This window comes from Neomonachus schauinslandi, chromosome 8 (genome assembly GCF_002201575.2).
Source record: "Neomonachus schauinslandi chromosome 8, ASM220157v2, whole genome shotgun sequence".
Taxonomy (NCBI): Eukaryota; Metazoa; Chordata; class Mammalia; order Carnivora; family Phocidae; genus Neomonachus; species Neomonachus schauinslandi.
Genome location: NC_058410.1, coordinates 86445906 through 86468059, shown reverse-complemented (window position 1 = coordinate 86468059; position 22154 = coordinate 86445906). Strand labels below are relative to the sequence as shown.

The window sequence follows — 22154 nt, the reverse complement described above, 5'->3', positions numbered from 1 at the left end:
ACACTGCTGTAAGTACACAGAGCAGATGTCAGTTATAGGGCAAGTCTCTTTCAGCATTTCTCAAAGGAAGTTTTTACTGAAAGACCAAGAGAACCTTGTTTAAAAGGCTTTTGCAAATCTCAAGGACCACATCATAAGAAGGCCTCACCGGGTTCAGAGGAACTCTTTTTGACCTTCTAACTGCATATTGCCTAACACACCAGCAATAGGTCTATTTCATATTGCCTGTGATCACACTGTGCTAACATTAACCACAGTCCAAGAGAGTAGGAACATCTTCCCATATCCTCAGTGTCTCCTGTGAACAGATGTTCCATAAAAATACACCAAAGCAAATGGTCTAGATAGCTACCTATAAAATACTGGGTAATTACTCCTATCAAACTACCTGATAATCCCATAGGAGATTTTAGGAATACAGTTTTACCTCTACTGCTTTTTTCACTTTAAAATATTTTTCACAATAACCCAAGATGATTTGTATGGATTTTTCTTTATCAAAAATGTATAAGCAGCGTAAGAAATATTTCCTTCAATTTAGAGAGAGACTGGATACAAATATACATATTTTTATTTCTGTGTATTTTTGACACGCAGTAACATAATTTGGTCATTTGTAGTCTTTAATGATTTTTCCAATATGAATTCAAAAGCCTTTTCCTATATTTACTTTTGCAATCTTACTGTGAAGGAGGTAGGTGTACACAGGGGAGGAATATAGCCTTGCAGTTAAAGAAGGAGAAAAGAAATAGTATAACTGGCATTTTAAATGTGATGTGTATGGGGCTTGATTTATTCTAAATGTGCCTTTGCTTTTAGTGGATCCAATTTTAAAACCAAATCATTTCAAGTCAGAAGGGAAGGGAGAAATGATCACTTTGGTTCTGCCAACTCAATTATATTCCACATTAAAAAAAAAAAAGCAAATTGATTATTTGCATAACAATTTGTTGTGACCTCCAGATTGATATCTCAATATTTAAATTTCATAAAATTTGTATTCTTGAAAATATAGTTTCATCTTCTGGAGCAATTCTGTCTGTTGAATTGCTTTAGTAGATGCCTCTGACAAAAGAGAAAACAAAAAGAGGGAATAAGAAGAAAAAAAATTAAACCAAATGATTTATCACACATTAATTTCAGCAACAAAACATAGATCTTGGAAGCTAATATGTGTAATACCTAATAAGACCAAATCTAATAAAATAAATATAGATGCTTCCTTCATTTATTCATCATTCCTTGATTGGAATTCATTTGCATTAAGCACATAACGACATCTACTATTTACTATTCTCCACATTGCTATGGAAATTCAAACTACACAAGTTATGAAACCTTTGAAATAGTTACTGTTGCTAGGAAACCGCTTTCTTGGTGCCTGCACATTCTTCTCATCTCTCCTGTCTCTGGCTGTGCCTGGCTCTAAGACAATCTTACAGCTTAATGTCAGAGGGGGAAAATAACAAGATTGTGATACAAAATAAGCTACAATAAAACCCTTTCACTAAATGGAAGGAAAGAGGCAAGTGCTTAAATAGATGACTTTGTTGTGTCAGTATGTGAGGGTCCTGCGGCTGCTCTGTAGGGGCAGGAAGAAGGGCCAAGCTCCCCTTTTCTCTTTCCCCAGCACAGGCAGGAGGTCTAGGCTGCACCAGATTAGGTCCCAGACTCTTCATCCAAACCCAGGAAGCAATTTTGTAACAAAGCGCTTGAAATAAACATAAACAGTTTTCTCTTTCTTTCATTCTTTCCCTCCTTCTCTCTTCCTCTCATTCCCCTCTGCCTTTTTTTTTTCCTTCCAGTTTCCAATTTGGTCTTATTTCCGTAAAGAATACAGACAAACAAAATGATTTACAAGCACATGACTGTGAATATATAAAACAGACAAGCATCCTTACAGATCTCATCTAAAACCAATATTCTCCCCCAATCATTAAAAAAATAAATGAAGCCAATAGCGGTGAAATAACTAGAGAGCAATTTGAAAAGAGGTCATACTGCATATAATATAGTTCAGATGGAGAGTTGCACGAATCTCCAAGCCTGACTATTTACAGGGAAATTAGGTATGACTCATTATTACGGAAGCGCTTAAGGAAGCGCTTATCTGTGCACTCCCTTAATGAGGGAGGGCAAGAGTTTCAGTTAGTCTTTGGAAATGAGGGAGTGGGTGATAGGAGACTTCAGAATGCAATGGGTCCTGAGCGGAGAAACGGGGTCAGAGGATTAAGGAAGTGGAGGTTTTGAATAAGGGAAGATGGAGAGAGATTACTAGGCATGTGGTTTCCATGGAATGGAGCCTATGGTGAATATAGAGTAGTCTTCTCTGGGACCATCCGGGGTACATGGAGGCATAAAGCAAGTGATGTGATCCTAGACACTAGAGTGGTTTCAAAAAAAAAAAAAGATTATAACTGTAACCCCAAGAGAAAGACAGTACTGACAACATTTGAGTGCATAGCATTGATTAAGTGGTGTTTTTAAAGCATTCTCATTGGGGTGTTCAGTAGTCATGGTAAGAGGCCACTGTATGTCATGTCATGAAGAAGTTCAATAGATTTCATAGAGTTAGTGAATGGTCCAGGGTAGGAGGGTCAGGGTACCACTGATTCTGAGATTCTCAGCTTGCTCAGAAGGACAAAGATTTAAGGGAGAAGGGAGTGGGTTGCTAAGAGCCTTCTCTTTGTCAGGCCAAATTGAAGGTTCAAGAAGAAATACATTTAAAGATCATTTTGTGGGGCGCCTGGGTGGCTCAGTTGGTTAAGCGACTGCCTTCGGCTCAGGTCATGATCCTGGAGTCCCTGGATCAAGTCCCGCATCAGGCTCCCTGCTCGGCAGGGAGTCTGCTTCTCCCTCTGATCCTCCTCCCTCTCATGCTCTCTGTCTCAAATAAATTAAAATAAAAAAAAAAATCTTTAAAAAAAAAATCTTTAAAGATCATTTTGTGTGTTGTGTTTGTTTTCTGGGAATGGGAGAATGGCTGAAGGTACTGCAATGAAGCTGGATTTTATCAGAACAGAGAATGGAAAAGCACAAAGACTGCCTTTAAATAGGAACATGGATGTGACATAAGCAAGGATCGTATGCTTCTCTTCCTATATACTTATTCCTAGAAATCGCCAACCTCCCTTATTCCATTTTTTATAAATCGTACATCTCCCTCCAGATTAGGCTTTCCTGACCTGAGCACAATTACAATTATATTATGAATATTTTCATCAGCCTTAATCAGCATCTGTGAACAAATTGAGACACACAGTTCATGGCAGAGATTGGCAAACTCAATCCAACCATGGCTTGCTTTACCTAAAATTCTTCTGAGTATCTGGTCAAAAGGATAGGCAAATCCCACTTCCTTCTCCTTCCGGTTCCCTGGGATCCCACCTTGCAACACTGTTAAACTGGTGGCAGAAAGTTGAATATGTCTAGAATAGAGGTTTAAAATAAATATAAGAATAGAAGTCATGAATTAGGTTTTTATTTCTTGCCTTGAAGTGGATGGCTTGAGGCTAAAATGAAGTATCTTCTGTGAAGGCCTAAGTGGGGGTGTCTGACCTAGAACTTCCCTTCCTCCTTTTCTCATTTGCATGCTAAAGAAATGGTATTACATTTTTTCAGATCATATATGTGAAATGTCCTCTAGGGAAGCTTACTGTTACCCCCCCCAAACTGATACAAAGCAAGGTAGAAAGCTACAACAATTTTGAGAGTGATAGGTTCTTTAGATGTTAAAAGATTCCAGTAGAAAGTCATTAGGACTGAAATGTAGGAATAAAGTCCATATTTTTCCTTCCATGTCAAGCAAAGGACAAACCATTTTTATTTCCTTTGCTATCAGAGAAGTCATGTAATACTTTCGTAATGTGAAGTCATTCATGTTACTTATGTCCATTGGCATAACACACATGAAACTGAGAATAATCTTACTGGTTCATTTAATGATTAAATTATATGGAATTTAATATGATTAAAAAGAGCTGAGTCATTTATTTAATATGAATCGATAGAAACAATAGTAGACATTAGATCCAGGACAAAAAAGAGAATGCATAAGAAATTCCCTTCCCCCCCACCAAGCTAACAATCTCAAATAATTATAAGAATGCAACTTAATTTCTTTGCTTGTCTTCACATGATCCTCTGGAATAGAAAATCAAGAATAACTGCAGGTAGAACTGTTATCTTAAAAGGTAAAGATTTGGGGTCTTAGCTGCTTGGTAGCTAAATACAGAGCTCGTTTCCAGCAGTGCCGCTCTTGCCCGTGAGGTTTCTCTCCATTGCAGAGCTGCCAAACATTGCTCAGTGCTCTTCCCCAGCAATCTCTAAATCTGGCCCCAGCTATCACAGTGACACTGTGAGCTGCCTTCAGAGTGAGGACCAGCCGAGAAGCTCTGGGCTTGCTGCTCCTGAGAGGAACCAGATCCCTCTCCTGTGGGGGAAGACTGAAGTAAGACACACCCCTGCAAACTTGTTTGAATTCATTCCTCACCCAGGAAACCATCCACAGTAAAAGGGTGTATGGCTTTGCAGGGGGTTTTAGAGCAGCCCCCAGCAGGAACTAGACAGGATAACTTTGGTGGTGCCCCTGATGGATACTTTAAGAAGACAGCCTTGATAGGTTATTCTTTTTACCTCACCTTATTTTTGAAGATGTCTCTTGACATTCTTTTTTTCATTTCACAAAAGGACATCAGATTTCCTTAAAGTGCCCTAAATATTCCAAGGCTGTTTACATACCTGTTCTTTGCTACTCCCCCAGTACTTTTTAACCCTCTGTCAATTAAGGTTAAAGACCTATTGGGAGAGTATTTTAAAAAGAGGACGTTTTGGAGGCTAGATTTCAATTGTGCCGTAATATGTCAAACATTTAATTATTCAAGACAAGTTTAAAAATTGTATTCTACTGGTCTTGCGTAAGTTTTAAAAAATGATAATATTGCAAGAACTTGGAGTTATATAAAAATTTTTTAAATTAAATTGTTACCTAAAATGAGTGGCTTATTCCCCACAAGTAGTAAGTCGGGTGAAGGAGTTTAAATGATAAATATATGGATCTTCTAACAATTGTTTTTCTTCAATCTTAACCACAAGGCAAGAAATACCAAAACTATTATTGTCCTGCGCTATAAATATGACAGTTGGCACAGAAGATTTTAATATCGGGATGGAATAGCCAAATATAGATCTGTCTTTGTTTTTTTATGCTTTCTTCTTGTCTAGATTAAGGTCCTTGTAGACTTGCTTTTTAAAAAATTCCAGTTGTTCTCCATGAGTACAATCTCCATGAGTACAACTGATTCACCAAAGATAAAAGTCTTTTTGTTTACTTGATAGAAAATTCAATTAATTATCAAAATGTTTCCAAATAGCTGCAGATATATTTTCCAGGTACTGTCTCTCCTGAAACCCTTTTTTCTGTGATGAGGAATATGCATTATGAAATCTAGCCTAATCATTCCTCCCTGACAGTGTTGGACAAATATTTAAGGCGAACTCATCTAGATTGCCTGAATGCATTTTTAAGATTTTGTAAAAATCAAACAGAGCATTTGGAATCAAGCAGAATTTCTCCTGCAAAGCTTTCTGAATTAGAAATAACAGAAGCACTGAGAGTGTCAGAGAATCTAGCGCTTAAATTATGGCATTTATATGACCATTAAAATGACTTTGAATTTACTGGAGAATTTTTATGCTTTTCTGTTTTATGTTTCTTCCAAATAGCATTGACTATTGACAAAGCTGATTGACAAAGCATTGACTGATTGACAAAGCTGACATTATTCTCCAGGGTAGAAATGCCCTTAATCCATTGTCATGTTTGAGAATTTGGTAATTTAAAGGATTGATTTTGTGTGTGTATGTTATAAAAAAAGAGATTTCTTTTATATCTCCTTCAAGTGATCAGATAGTGGATTTTGAAGAGCAACTTAGCAGAAGTTGCTTTTCCATATTTCATTTCCACATATCATTCATTCCATATTTCATTCATTCATATTTCATTCCATATTTCATTGTCAGACAAAAATATCTTTGACAGCTAGACTCTGAAGGTCTGAAAATAGAGTGGTTAGCATGGACCAGTTAAATTAATGTTTGGTATTACCAAGTGCCACTTTCATGTGTTATATATGCTAGTATTTAGAAATAGATTTGAAAAAAAATTTCTTGTGACAAGCTCCTGGAAGGCCATATTTCTAATATATGATTTATCTACCTTTATAAATTGTACTACTTGAACAGTTGCTCTGGGGCACAAACAGAAAATTAGCACATACCTATTTTTCTGAGGTTGGTTCTTTGGATTTTTTTTTTCTTTGTCCTGAAAACAGATATTGTTTTTCCCCAGTGCAAATTTCTATGTAGTAAACAGTGATCATCTGGCAAACACTAGACTCATTACCAATTTTTGATTATTATTGTGTCACTATGACTTAAAGCTATTACTTCTTTTTTTTTTTTTTTTAAAGATTTTATTTATTTATTTGACAGAGAGAGACACAGCGAGAGAGGGAACACAAGCAGGGGGTAGTGAGAGAGGGAGAAGCAGGCTTCCCGCCGAGCAGGGAGCCCGATGTGGGGCTCGATCCCAGGACCCTGGGATCATGACCCGAGCCAAAGCAGACACTTAAAGACTGAGCCACCCAGGCGCCCCTGCAGTTGTTTTTTTTTTTTTTTTTAAAGATTTACTTGACAGAGACACAGCGAGAGAGAGAGAGGGAACACAAGCAGGGGGAGTGGGACAGGGAGAAGCAGGTTCCCCACTGAGCAGGGAGCCCGATGCGGGGCTCGATCCCAGGACCCTGGATCATGACCCAAGCCGAAGGCAGTCGCTTAACCAACTGAGCCACCCAGGCGCCTAAAGCTATTACTTCTTAACCTAAAAAGGAGGATCCTGAAAGCATTTGCATTTAAAGAATCTAACATTTCCCATGTCCTGTCTCCTTCAAGGGAGAAGCTGGGTGATTTAGTTATAAATATTTATCCAGTTCTTCGGGAAAAGATGATGAGACTAGATTTCCCTTTGCCTGTATTTGTACTGAGGTGTTTGAAGGAGGAAAGAAGAAATCACCTTGCTCATTGATAGCAGACAACTCCTCACTCTTTTTTTCCCAGTAAATCTCAGATTTAGATATATTAGAATTAGAGGATAGAAAAGAAGTCAGAGAGCACTGAGTCCATTCCCCACTCCCTAAATTCACAGCCATAGTGGCTGCATCACCAGGATTCTAACCTGAGGTGGAGAAAAGGAAGTAGACAAAGGTCTCCTTATTGTACTGGTTGGCCAGGACTCTGTGGCGGTAACTAAACCCTTTGTCACTTCCCAAATCTCGCAGTGATGACTTAGGACATGGGTGAGAGGAGCAGAAAACAACAGGCTCAGTTTTCTTCCGGCCAATACGTATACTATACACATTTCATAGCAGAACAGTGACAGGATATTTCATGTGAGTGCTTTTCAGAAGTAAAGATCATTCATTACGTGTTTACTTTGGTCCTCTGTGTGATGGCGCTTTGGTAAAATAGGGGATATGCAACATCATCTCTGCTTGGTTTTTTAATCCAATAAAACAGATTATAATAAACTAGACGGAGAATATCAATCCTGTGAAGTCAAAAACAACAAAATACGAAAATGACCTTGCCATTGACTGGATAAGAAGCTACTTGTATTGTCTATCAATAGCTTGTTAGGAGCCTAATGAGCCACAGGAAGTGGGAAGGACATGTTAATGGGAAGGCATCATGTGAGCAGAATAACTATCAATTGATTTATATGTTTGTTATTCATTGATTCATGTTTACTCATTTAATAAAGGATTTAATGTTCTTCAAATTTCCTTGTGATATATGTTTCTTTACTCAGAATCCAATTGTAAATGTGTATTAAGGAAATTTGGCTTTGCAAAGTGATCTTTTTCTTCTTCTTCTTTTAAGACAACCAGAAAGAGTTGTTTTTGTTACCTTTTTTGTTTCATTGTGTTTTGTTTTTACACCAAGGCACATGGTACTTGAACGGAGACAAGAAATAGTTGTCCCTAAATGATCCCAAATCAATTCCAGTCAAAAGATCATTGAGTAATCTCATTTTTGCCATGTTTAAAGCTATTATGAAGATTATGCCATATCAAATAGGAAATCCCTCTTGAAAGACATGCACATTGGTTATAACAGTGAAAAATAAATCTGCCCTCTGGCAAGAATTACTGGTTTTTCAGCCAGACGCAGCCCTGGTGAAAACTGAGGAGTTCCCAGCACTTCCCCCAATAGATTATGGCAAGTGATAGATGTCCTTGGCATAAAGTCCAGGGATACTGGTATATGTATTAAGAAGTAAGCAAAATGGGTATTAGATATAAAACAATGATAGTTATCATTTCTCAGTTGATTGCCAATATAGAGAGTATCTGGTCATTACCAAGAGAGAAGAAAATTAATGGGTTTCTCCCCCCTACAGGTTCAGGATGCATTTAGATGCCGATTGAGAAACTGTCAGGATCCGATCAATGCTGATTCTTCAAGTTCTTTTCCTAATGGGCATGCTCAAATAATGGTGAGCTTTTATTTTCCTTCTGACTCTTGATTAAGTAATGATTTGTGATGGGAGTAAACAAAATATTCTTACTACTAAAATAGTATCCAAGTCCCATTTTGAGTGACTTTGGCTTTAGTTCATTAACAGATTTAGAACTACCAGATAACCATTCTGTTTGAATTGTTTGGGAGTCCCAGATCTGTTATGGGCCCCCTGGTGTGTTGAGTGGGGGGGTTTCTACACAACACCAGAGTATTTTCATCCCTGCACAGAATGAGGGATAACAATTTGTCCACAGGAACCTGTTTGTTTACAGACCAGAACACTATGGACCTGTTCTTCTGGTCGTAAAGCATGGTTCTCAGCCTTATCTGTGCATTAGAATCCACACTCCAGACCAGTGAAATCGGAAAGTCTGGGGTGGGACCCCAGGTATTGGTGGTTCCAATATGCAGCCTAAGATTAGAACCACTGCCCTAAGGCAGAAGGGCATGGTCACAATTCCAATAAAAGCTCAGTCATTGTACATGAGCTCTGACTGGTGAGATTAAGGGGTCCTTTAGGCATAAGCACTTTGGTGTCTTTTAGAAATGAGGTAAGATTTAAACTGATTCATTGAAAGCAGGACTTAAATAGAGATTGCTTTTACCATATACTCAATTTATTATGAATGTTTTTGGATTAGACAACATAAAATAGTCAAAACGATATACTAATAACTAAGACTTAAGAAGGAATTATCAATTCTGTATTAAAACAAACAGATGAGGGGTGCCTGGGTGGCTCCGTCGTTAAGCATCTGCCTTCAGCTCAGGTCGTGGTCCTGGGGTCCTGGGATCGAGCCCCGCATTGGGCTCCCTGCTCCCTGCTCAGTGGGAAGCCTGCTTCTCCCTCTCCCATTCCCCCTGCTTGTGTTCCCTCTCTCGCTATGTCTCTGTCAGGTAAATAAATCTTTAAAAAAAAATTAAAAAAAAAAAACAGATGAATACTGAAATTTCTAATTTAAAACATTAGAATAAATTTTAAAAATTCTAAATAATATCATCCAGTATATGACTGGAAGAACTTGATTAAGATGGGCTAATTTAATTTTTCCACTTAAAAAAATTAACTGATCTGTTTAAAAGTATGGGGATGAAAGTGAACTCTAGCAGGTTGTAGACCAGATTAGTATTGTTTAATCTTCGATTATAATTCCTAGATCTAAAAGGCTTTTGTCAGTTTGAATGAAAATGGATCATTTGAAGAGCCTGGTCTGACTGTTAAGGGTTTGACAAACCTGTATTATAAAATACTACATTATACTACATTATAAACAATATATTCAAAGTGAATAAAAATACAAATAACAGAGACATTTATTTAAGTATGTTCATAATAATGCACATTCTTTTTTAGTGTGGTTTAAGGAATTGCCTTGAAACTCTATTCTTTTATATATGGTGTCAGTCTCCTGACTGAAGATGACAGTGGGTATTGTATTGCTTTATTAAAATTGTATGCCACTTTTCCACTGCTTTAATTCAACATTTGGTCTCTAAGAAATAGGCTTGAAAATAATTTGATTACTCCTCAAGAAACTTCTTTTGCACAAAACAATAATCTAGTACTGCCTAGTCAGATATCTGTAAACTTTAGTTAATCTAGTTAGTAAAAGTCACTCGAGGTCTTCATTAAATGATGATTCTGTACCTTATTATTTGTTGTTACAGACAGACTTTGAAAAGGATGTAGACATTGCTTGTCGATCAGGTAAGAATATTTGGATTTTGAAAATATCATTAGGGAAGTGAAATCACTTTTATGATTTTGATTTTAATGACAATGCCACAGCTTACACATCACATATTCATGTGGATGAATAAATAGAATATTTCAAAGGGAAGCACTGTAATAGCAAAATGTGGTGGAGGGGGAGGGCAGGGGGTGAAGGGAGAATGAGGATTGACAGAGAAACTAAGAATGGTTAATAAGAAGCACAGTGACAGCAGAAAAGCATGGACTGCGAGACCTAAGACTTCCATTCCACTGCTTCCTGGTTGTCAGGTCTAAGGCCAGTTTGGCCTCTTTGTGCCTCACTTCCAGCGTTTGTGGAATATGGGTTGTTGCAAGGATGAAACACAGTGTGTATCATAGTTGCTGCCGTTGCTACGTGCTTAGTGGGGCCCAGAAGAAACCGTTCGGTGCTCCCTGCATTAGAGAGCTAGGGTCCCACGGACGGTGTCCCCAGTGGGTATCCTCAGCCTGGGGCTGAACTCTCACCAGGAGTAGATGACTCAGGAGTTTCAAAGGAAACTACATGTTTCATTTTTTGGATAATTCCAGTTGTTGCAAATGTTTCTTTATATTGGGGATATATCATATACCTTATTTTACCTTGTATTCATTGACTTTAGTGCTGCCTTCTAAAATAAGAGTGGCTGTCTACTTCATCTAAATATCCAGATGTTTGGAAGCAAATCCTATTTAGTCCAGTCCAAGCCCTTTTTCTCCAGGCTAAACTAACCATGGTTCCTCATTCATTCCTCATAACATCCTCCCCGGCAGGCACGGTGCCCACATAGCCTCCAGTCTGTCAAGAGTTTTTAAATTATGGTGCCTGAACGTACACACTTATTCAGCATTTCTCACAGTCGGCACTTTACTTATATTAATGTTATCTACATTTGCATTTCATTTCATAGCAACTGGTACATTACTACTAACTGTCAACTTGTTGTCATCTAAAATCCCTAAGACCTCTTGTAGTAGTTGTCAGGACTTTACCAGTAGAGGATTAGGTAAAGGCTCTAGGTTTTTTCCTTGAAGAAAAATCTGGCCTTGCATTTATCTCTCTTTGTGATTTTGCTAGTTTCAGGTTAGCCTTCTATCCATTTGAAATTTTTTGGCCATTGGAAGATTGATGAGAATACCTTCTAAATATTTATTCAAACTGTCAGTCAAGGAATTGGATGGGAAGAGAATGAGGATAGAACCCTGCTGTGTTCAGTAGAACACCTCCCACCCACCCCACATGGACTCCCTTTAAGTATATATACTTTTCAGAATCAACTCATGACCATTAAACATCTTTGCAGGTTGTGAGATTACAGGGTTGTCATAATCACAAGAATATGAGAGACTAAGTTCATATTCTCATTTCTGAATTCAGTGAAAATACTCATAGCAGAGCAGTAGAATAACTATCATAACTTGGCAACCCACCCACAGTGGGCCTGGGGTAGGGGATTAGGAATCACTCTTTCTTGTTTAATATCTAACAAAATATTGCTAAGAAACAGCCTCAGTAGTGTTTGGTTTCCAAAGTCTACCATTTCTGTTTTTGGACAACTGATCAAACATTTTCCCTTGCTCTATCTGCTTTCCATAATTTCTCAAAGATCACTAGCCATGGTGCCAGGTTCTACATCTGTGTTCCAAGATGGATGTGATCTGTCTGGGGTCCAGAAGCCTGAGTTTCTTTAAAATAACTAGGCATTCATTTAATTCCTATTTTCCTACATTTAGTTTAGTTTCCTTTCAGCCTTTTTTGGCGTACTCTTTACAGTTATCGTTGAAAGAGGAACAAAGTAGTTTTGTCCAGAGCAGCAGGGAACTTGTTCGAAGTGCAAACTTTCAGGCCCTACCCCAGATCTACTGTGGGGTGGGGTACAGTTACCAGTGTTCTCACAAGCTGTCTAGGTACTCTGATGCATGCTGATGTTGGAGAACCACCGTATTAGATTATCCTACCCAAGCCATGGTCTCATCCATCAGTACTCATCCTGCTCCCTTGTTAAATTACCCCCTTTCCCCAGACTTTGTTGCATTCTGGGATTTAGTATTCCTAATACAGGCCAGAACCGTTATTTTGTTGGAAAATATTTTTGTAATTTTTTTCATTTTTGTCTGTGCCCTTTTTAACTGAGCTCATCAGGAACTTGCCTTGAGTTTTTCCTAGAGGTATCTGTCCAGTTCAGTTTTAAAGTTTCAATTCATGGGCTCCGAGTAATCTTTCTCTAAGTTTTGTTGAAATTCACTTTCCCAAAGGGTGGAATATATATCCGATTATGCAAAATATTTAGGTGCTTTTTGTTTTGCTGTGTTGTGTTTGTGTTTTGCCTTTTACAACTTAATTTCTCGTAAAAGCCCCATCACTTCAACATCATGTTTGTGCTGTGTAGGTGGTATGCATGTGTTTACGTTTCCATTCAAAATTTGGATATCCATTTTAAGCAAGTCTGAGAAGCAAAAATATCTCTCATATGGAGGAGACACTACTTCATAAGAAGAACTGTCTTTCCCCAAATAGTTAAGATACACAATTTTTCAGTAAAGACAGCTGTGTCATGTCGTAAAAATATGGTAACTATAACTACAAATCATATTAACTGATACAAAACTAAATGTATCTTGCACAAGTACAGATTATAAAATCAATATTCAGTACCAAAATTTCCTTTATATTTTCTAATATATTCATAAAAGTATAAAATTATATATGTCCTTAATGTAATATGACCTGTTCCCACAACTTGCCTTTAAATTGTATGGCTATAAATTTTGGATTAGTTTTTGCATGCAGTTAAAGATTGAAACTGTTCTTCCCTGAATTTGGAGATTTTTTAAAGTATTTTATTTAAAATGTTATCAAGTCTATTAATTTAACATACTTTGCCCCTTAATGTTTTTACGTAAATTTTTCCTGGCAACCACAATTCATTACTGATCTGAGGTTGGGAAATAAGTTTTTAAAACTGAATTAGCCCATTTTTTATATAATAAATACAAAAACTTACAACCAAATGGTGGATTAATTAAAAAAAATGTAGATATAGGTTTAACATGATTTTTAGTGTCTCAAATAAAGAGACCTAATACAATAATTAAATACCGCATCTCTAAAGATAAAAGATATTACATGAATGATGCATGTTTTGAAATAATTTTTAAGGCTTCTCTTCTTTGTAGTCAGGGAAGACATAATCTTCTGGTTTTTAACCTGCTTTAATGAATAATCATTATGATGCTCTTTGAAAATTGGTTAAAAATGGGTGAAGTTCAATATATCTGACACTTTCATGAGGAAACAATGAATCAAATATTTTATAGTCATCTCTGCCTAATGAAATTTTCGGTGACAATTGCTCTGCTTTGTGGGTAGAGCAGCATCAAGTGGGCACGGCACGTTGAACCAACTTAACACAGAGTGCTCTTCTGTGTGTTTTCAATACCAAACTTACCAAGAATATTGTTTCAGAATTTCATTCTTTCCTACCTCAAAACTGACATCTTTTTACAACTAAGCATGCCTCAAGTCATTCTGCTACTATTACCCATAAGATAAGACTTTCTTCTTACATAGAGACAGAAGAAAAATGCTAGAATACATTTTAATTAAAAATTCTGAATTCTTTTGTTGGTTTGTTTTTGTTTGGTTTATGTTTTCATTTTTTCCCCTCTTACTACAAGTCCTCATGAATTTTTAATTTTTCTAAGTCATTATTTTTCAGGCTTAAAATTAAACTGAGTTTTCAGAGGCTCATATGGTTTTTTTCCTGCTTCAAGTCAGTGGCAACTTTAACACCACCCCCCCCCGCCCCGCCCCGCCTCAGGGGCATTCGAGCATATGGATTGATCTTGTAAAAAAATTCTTCTTTACCCCACATGGAACTGAAGATGATAAATACTTTTGAACCCTGTATGTACCTTGACCATATGGACTTCATAGATAAATGTTCATTAATTTTCAACATGCATAATTTTGAAGGAATTTCTAATGCAGTACGATGAAATTCTCCTTGATTACCTCTTTCAAGAAGTATTTTAATGAAGAGAACTTGTAGAATTCTTTAGGGGAAAAGCCTTTGAGAAAAAGTCAAATTCATGTGAATATATCCATGATTTCATAAAACTCTTTGCAACAGACTGATGGAGAAACTTCTCTGGTATCTGCCTTTCCCTGAAAAGCTATGCAGAGTTGTTTAAGAATGAGGTATGGAGATTTTTGAAAGTTCATTAATCAACTTTCAGATGTGTTTTAGCTATGGACTACCTGAGATCTATGAAAGCATATCAGAATCAATAAAGAGTGATTGAGTAATCTGGACCATCTACAAACAATAGATATATAATTTTTTAAATATTATTTTTTTAATTTGATTAAGGAATTTGTTTCATAGAGAGCAGAATGCAGTAATGAAAAAATAAAAATGCATTAACTTTCTTTTGTGAATTTTTATATCCTAATGTACAGTTCTTCATAAGGATATCGGTCCTTGCCGAGCAGCAACAATAACAGGAACGCTCTCTAGGATTTCTCTAAATGATGACGAAGAAGAAAAGGGAACAAACCCTGAAGGGCTAAGCTATTCCACACTCCCTGGAAACGTCATTTCCAAAGTCATTATCCAGCAACCTACGGGTATGCACATGCCCATGAGTATGAATGAGCTGGGCAATCAGTGTTTGAAAAAAGAGAACAGTGAATTGCGAAGAACTGTGTACTTATGTACAGATGACAATTTGAGAGGAGCTGATATGGACATGGTCCATCCTCAAGAAAGAATGATGGAAAGTGACTATATCGTGATGCCCAGAAGTTCTGTAAATACCCAGCCATCAATGAAAGAAGAAAGCAAAATGAATATTGGTATGGAAACCTTGCCACATGAAAGGTTATTGCACTACAAAGTGAATCCCGAATTCAACATGAATCCCCCTGTAATGGACCAGTTTAGTATGAACTTAGATCAACACCTTGCACCCCAGGAACATATGCAGAATTTGCCCTTTGAGCCTCGCACAGCTGTGAAGAATTTCATGGCCTCTGAGTTGGATGATAATGCAGGACTATCAAGGAGTGAAACTGGGTCAACGATATCAATGAGTTCATTAGAGGTAAGCAATAGAATAAACCTTTCCTTGATATTTGAGATATTTGATATTTGAGAAATTGATTCATACGACACTGGATTGAAGGAGAAGACTCACATTACCTTTTGCAGTTATGTATCATACACAAATTTTTGGCACGTTGGTATTAAGATTCTAGACATACTTTTTTTTTTTTTCCAGTAGTACATCAGAATGCTCTTTCTCAAGACCATGTTTTGAAAAGGGAGTCCTCTATATTTAAAAGGATATCAATTGTAATTCTTTCATAATGGGAATCAAGTACAGCACTCATAAAGGAAAAAATAGAAGATCCTCTTGATGTTTCTCAGGTTACCAGAGATCCTTTTGGTGGTCAAAGTAGTTCCTGGATGGCATTACAAACTTAAACCAAAATCTGGATTTTCTGTGTGAGGGCATCCATTAAAAACACCAAAATTGGAATGTTTCTGTGGAGTCTTCCATTACACTGATTATAAATTATTTTTATGTTAGATCGATATCTTTCAGAGTAAGTGTTTTGCTGTCAGCTCTTGTAGAATGATGACCACTAAAATTTTTTGTCTTAAATTGTGAGCTCTCAGGAGGGATGCACATTAATCAGATTAAGAGTCAAGACTCCGAGTCCGACCACATGGCTTTTCTATAAAAACAAATTCCCCTCAGCTTCTTTTTTACTTATAAAATGAAATACAGAGTAGTCAACCGTTATCAATATCATTCATATTATAATTAATCAAGTAAGACCTAAGGAATGTGTCTTTTTTTTATCAACATACATCATGTTACTGTTTTGTCTGTGACTTTTATATCTAGTACCTTGAAATTTTGCTATAAACCTACTGCTGATATATTATGTATGTTTAGTATACAGTGCAATACATGCACTCTTTTGCATGTATGGCCAGTTGTTTTAATATGATAGGTCATTTCATAAGACACTACTTAGAGAAAGACACTATAACTGGTTGCTTACCCTTTCCATCAGAAATATTGCTGATCATCTTATGTTCTTGTGTTCAAAAGTGCACAGAAGCAGTTGTCCCTCCCTTCTCCCCACAAAGCCATTCCTTCTACTAGGTTAACAGGAAAAGAGATCCTGTAAGGCCAGAGCAACTTGATGAATGGTGTGATTTTGAGATTTTTTCCCAACTGGATAAAGGAGCTTCTAGATGGGAAAAGTGGTGATGTGGATGGGATCTAGAATAAATCCCCAGGTTCTAGATCAGTCTTAACAGAGTAGGTTTTCTGAGAAGAATCATCCCTCAGAACCAAAAGCATAGGGGCAGTGAGGCCAAGTTACCTGTAGTGGCAGGAGCTCCCACTACCACTGGACAAATGTGTTCTGTCCTTCTGAATTAGCAGACAAGCTACTATTTCTCTGTTTCTAACTTGTGAATCCCAGAGACTAGCAGGTCACCTTTGTATGACCACATAAGCACAAGCTACATAATATTTATGCAAAATCACAAAAGTTTCAAAAGGATTTTCAGTGAGTGTGCATATAATAATATAACATCCTAAGTAATCATAATTCTGATGTACTACTTGAAAATCATAATGACCATATGAGTCCTCTCTATAGAACAGCTCTTTAAAATGTGCTAAAGGGGCTGGAATGGAATTGCATTAAAATATCTTGCTTTATTATAAAAATGCTTTACATCTAAAAGCCTAAAAACCTCTCGGGGGTTTGATATTATACAGGTTGTGTGTGCTTGAACAATAGACTAAATTTCCAAGTGTTGCTCTGTTCAGTTTGTAATTTTTCCAAATCTCCATATCCTTATTATTAACTATAAGCATCATATATAACTGTGATTCAGCCAAAAGATCTGCATTTAAATGACTTAGAGATCACAAGGCTTACATCTTGAAAAGGAAAGAAAATTCAGGATTCAGAATGAAAATTCAGTTCCTCGTTTTCATTCTTTAAAAGAATTTAATAGTAATTGCTTATGGTGACCATTTTAGGAGACAGCTGAAAGAGAATATATAGATGTGGGAATGAATAATAAAAATTATCATTTATATAGCATCTTTCATTAGCAGATCCTCAAATCACCTTAAAAACATGAGTTAATTAATCTTCACAACACCTCTGTGCAATGGATAAGTTGTTATAATCCTTGAAGTAAAGTCATTTATTCAAGGTTACAGAGCAAGTACATAGCACATCTAGGAAAAGAATCTTTCTGTCCTGATCAATTTTATGCTGTCTAAAAGAGACCGTAATGTGTCTGGACATTAGCAGGAGAACAATTTTAAAGTTCGTTTTAACCCTTGACAGACATATGGTCTTACCGTGAATAAAGACAGGACAAGGATAAAGTATAGGTATACACAGCTAACAGATTTTGGACATAGGTCTGTGACTAATGAAGATAAAGTCAGTGGTACGGCTTTCCTTATGAGCAGAGTGATGCATTGTCAAGTTGAGTTATCAGCTCTGCTAGACTGTATCTGCAGGGCCAACCAGTGAGGAAGATGATATCCTGACATTAGAGGAAAAAACCAAAAGATGACAGGAGTAGCTACATAATGAGGGAATCAACAGTAGCCAGGAGGTGCCCGGAGTCTTTTAGAAGACAGTGTAAAGACGCAAGTGGGTGAATATGTGGATGACGTGAGGCCCAAGCCACAGAACGGTTTGAGTTGTCTCCCCCTCTGAGCAAGAAGGACGATCACAGCCACAGGAACACCCAGCCCTGCAAACTGCAGCAGCAGAGAACGGCCAGGTGCATCAGAATCCTTTCAGGAATAATGTTCTTGATGTTCATGTGAATTCAGGAAGTTTCCTCCAGAGGAGTGGGTATTCACAAATTGCCAAGTGGGGTTGGGGGGAGAAAGAGAAGAAGATAAAAGCTACCAGTTGTGGCACAGAATGTGGTTTGCATAAGGAAAAGAGAAGGCAAGGAGAAACAAGATTTAAGGGGAAAGAAAACAAAAGCCAGAGTGGGTGAGTGTGTAGAATTATTTATTCAAATAAGCAGGAGGCAATAAAGGAGGGAGGCTCCCCAGCCCTGAAATGCAGTGCCATTAGAAAAGGCTCTAGCCTTCAGAGGAGTTTGTTTAGCTACCCCCCAATTATTGAGTGTAAAAAAGTTTGATGAATGCATGAAGTTTCTTGGAATAAAAGCTTATCCAGATTTTCTCCCTGCCCAATATTACCTTCCTTTTTTTTTTTTTTTTTAATAATGTGTTATCTTCCATCTGTATCCATTCGCAGGATGGGCTTGATGAGCAATTCCGAAATTGTAGTTTCTGAAAGATTTAGTTTCCACAACTATGGGATAATTAGAATTTTAATATGATAGAAATCCTCACAATGGCTCCAGCCCTCAATGTCCTCTAAATGCTTTAAGGTTAAGAAGAATAAAACTGTCAGGGGTGTCTCGGTGGCTCAGTCAGTTAATCATCTGACTCTTGATTTTGGCCCAGGTTATAAGATTGGGCTCCGCGCTCAGCAGGGTGTCTGCTTGAGATTCTCTCTCCCTCTCCTTCTGTCCCCCGCTAAAATAAATAAATAAATGTTTTTAAAAACAATTAAAAAAAAATTAAACTGTCATCAGCACTTAAGTCATTCACCTTCAATTAATGAAAAAAAAAAGTGTTGATATTTGGTGTGTATAAAAAGCAAGTAACCACTAGGTGCTGTGGAGCAGATGGGGAAAATATTAAGGTATCATAGTCCTTAAGCCATTTTGAGGACTATGAAACATAGTTTAAATTTTGGATTGTGGTCCTATTTATTTTTTAAAAAATTCTAGCTATGTCATTGTAAGATAGGTCAGTATTTGCTTTGAATCTTTGGAACACTGGTATTTATTCCACAGCCTGTAGCTTGTTAGATTTAAATAATAAACATTCCCTCACTCAAAAATCTTCTCAGTTTGTATGCATGTCCTGGGCCTGTTTGGCACATGGTCCATTCTGCACCCTTTTCCCCTGTGTCACTGAAGGCTGATGCAGGTTCCTGTGCTTCTGACTGGGAGTGATTGGCCACTAGGAGGCACTGGGGAGAGATTGGAGGTGGGCAGAATCCCAGGATATTTCTCCCCTGTTCGTTCTGCTTTGGACACCATCTTGTGTCTCTTTAGCTGCAGTTTCTTAACGCTTCTGGCTTTGGCCAGGTGTCTCAGCCCCTGGGCTTATGTCACAATGCCATCTCCCTTTGTCCAGCCTGGGGGATAGTCACTTCTGCTAATCTCTGGGTTACCTCGTGATCCTGTATGTGGCTTCTCAGCTCCACTATCACTAGAATTCTTATGAAACACTTTGCTCAGATGAAAATACATTAAGTGGTTCCTCTCATTCTCCTGACAAATTGTGTTTTAATTTTTCTTATTCATGAAGAAACCCTTAATGGCTAATCAGATTAGATAGGTTACAAAATGATTTTATCAGGAGCAGAAAGTTTTGCTACTCCAGCTTTTCTGACCATTTCGGTATAAACTTAACTGCATCTGAAAACATTGTCAGATAAATCTCCCTCAATTTAGAAACGGGTAGAAGGGGACACCATTCTAGGCTACATTTTTATACTCCAGTTTTCTGGTCATGAATTATAGAACTCTCACCATAATGGTTTTTAAAGGTAAAACATGTTAGCTGTCATGTCACATCGCAGTTGCCTCCCATAAAGCTCTTGTGAGGAGCAAATTAGATAATGTATGTGAAAACCCTTTGAAAATTGAAAGAAGCACTTCAGATGTAAGGTTGTGTTATTATTTCATTACCATTATATCTTGAATTTCTGTGAAGAAGCTTGAATGCTGTATTAAATCAATATTTCAGGCTTTAGACAAAATATTATGGCCTCACTTGGGAGCTGGGAGATGGTCACTAACAGAAACCATTACAGAACTGACCTTTGTCCAGAAGCCACTTTTTCTTTTTTACATTTTGTTCTCACATAGCTGTGATGAAAGGAAGGCTTGCCCTTCTTTAGTGTTTTGTTTTTGCTCCTAGATTAGGGAATTTTGTCTTTTATGCAGGCATGCAAACAAAATTAGCTGAAATAAAAGTCATTTTTCAAAATTAATTATCCTCAGGTTTTATTTTCACAGATATTTTGAATGGATTTGGTATCAAAGCTTTCTCCTTGAGTATGTTCATTGCTCACTCTATAATAAAACTTTTAATGGCAGTCATATTGCCATTTATTAGTCACTGTAATTTATCCCTTGCAGTGAATTCTCTAGTGTCTGGTCCAGTTTAATTTGAAGTGACACAAATAATGAATTATTCCCTCTGAGAAACTATTCATTGTTCTAGAGGATTTAGATAAGGAAAGATGCCTCGATGCATATACTTCCTAAGTATTCCTCTGTGTAGCCTCATACTCTTGTACATTTTCTTACTCTTAAATCATCCTGAATTGTTTTTCCTTCCATTAGTGATAAGCCTGCATTCCCCTCAATTGTCTTGATCCTTTTCACTGTCAACTAATCCATTCATAATGGTTTTCTTTTTTTTTTTTTTAAAGATTTTATTTATTTATTTGACAGAGAGAGACACAGCGAGAGAGGGAACACAAGCAGGGGGAGCGGGAGAGGGAGAAGCAGGCTTCCCGCCGAACAGGGAGCCCGATGCGGGGCTTGATCCCGGGACGCGGGGCTTGATCCCGGGACGCGGGGCTTGATCCCGGGACGCGGGGCTTGATCCCGGGACGCCGGGATCACGACCTGAGCTGAAGGCAGTCGCTTAAAGACTGAGCCACCCAGGAACCCCCATAATGGTTTTCTTTGTGTATTTAGTCTGCCTGCTTATCCATATTCTCCCAAAGAATAAGAAAAACAACAACAAAACAAAAACAAGAAACAAGTCACGTTATTTTGGACTTGTTTAGCTGCCATAGTGTACCTCCTTTACTTATTCATCAATAATTTTGTGAATTATTGTGCCAGGCCATTTGGTAGATGCTAGGGATATAAAAGTGATCAAGACAGTTGTGGATCCTATCCCTGTGGGGAATAAACCCTATGGAAGAGAGAAATAACTGGTAACAAATGAATAATCTAAAAGAGTGTACTAAGCTGGGTAAGGACCATGGAATGTGAGGGAGAGACTTGATAAGGTGATCTAAGCCTCCTACAGTGCTATATGGGGTGAAGTTAAGAAGGAACATGGCTTATGAGGATCTCTCTGGAGGTTGAGATGTTTCAGGCAAAAGAAACTGTAATACAGAGATAGGAAAGAGTTTGGAATATTTTCACAGGATTAGAAGTCCTGTGTAACAGTGGGTGAGCTCCTTAAGATGTCGTTGGCATAGGAAGAAAAAAACAGATTTTAGAGAGCCTTGTAAAACAATTGAAGCAAACAAGGACTGTTAAGTGAAAGATTGTCATGATCATTTCTCCATCCATCCATCCACCCATCCCTTCGATGGTTTGGGGGAAAGGATTAGGATCCAGTATTATTAGGAGTGGGGATAGAGCAGAAAGTTGGAAGACAGTTAGGGAGCTACTGAAGTTATCCAGACAAGACAGGAGAATGCTTTTGACTATAGAGGTGACAGTGAAGATGGAGAAGAAGAGTAGGTGGATGAAGAGAGATTTCAGAGGTGAAATAGATACCACTTGCTGGTGGATTTGATGTGCAGGGTGAGAGATGGGGGAAAGTCTCTGACCTGACCAACTAGATATCTGACATTTTCTGTGATGGGAAAGACATGAAGAAGAAAAGAGTGTTTGGAACTTAAATAGTATTTACCACCATGGAATGAATGCTATCATCCAGGAGA

At 37.6% G+C, this 22154-nt stretch overlaps 1 protein-coding gene across 1 annotated transcript in view; it reads left to right on the top strand.

Moving 5' to 3' along the window:
- ADGRB3 (adhesion G protein-coupled receptor B3) overlaps positions 1–22154 on the top strand; it is a 709573-nt gene that overhangs the window by 659122 nt on the left and 28297 nt on the right. The window contains exons 27-29 of the mRNA XM_021691966.2: positions 8459–8554; positions 10249–10288; positions 14772–15415. Coding sequence (XP_021547641.1) covers positions 8459–8554; positions 10249–10288; positions 14772–15415 — 780 coding nt within the window. The remainder of the gene's footprint in view (positions 1–8458; positions 8555–10248; positions 10289–14771; positions 15416–22154) is intronic.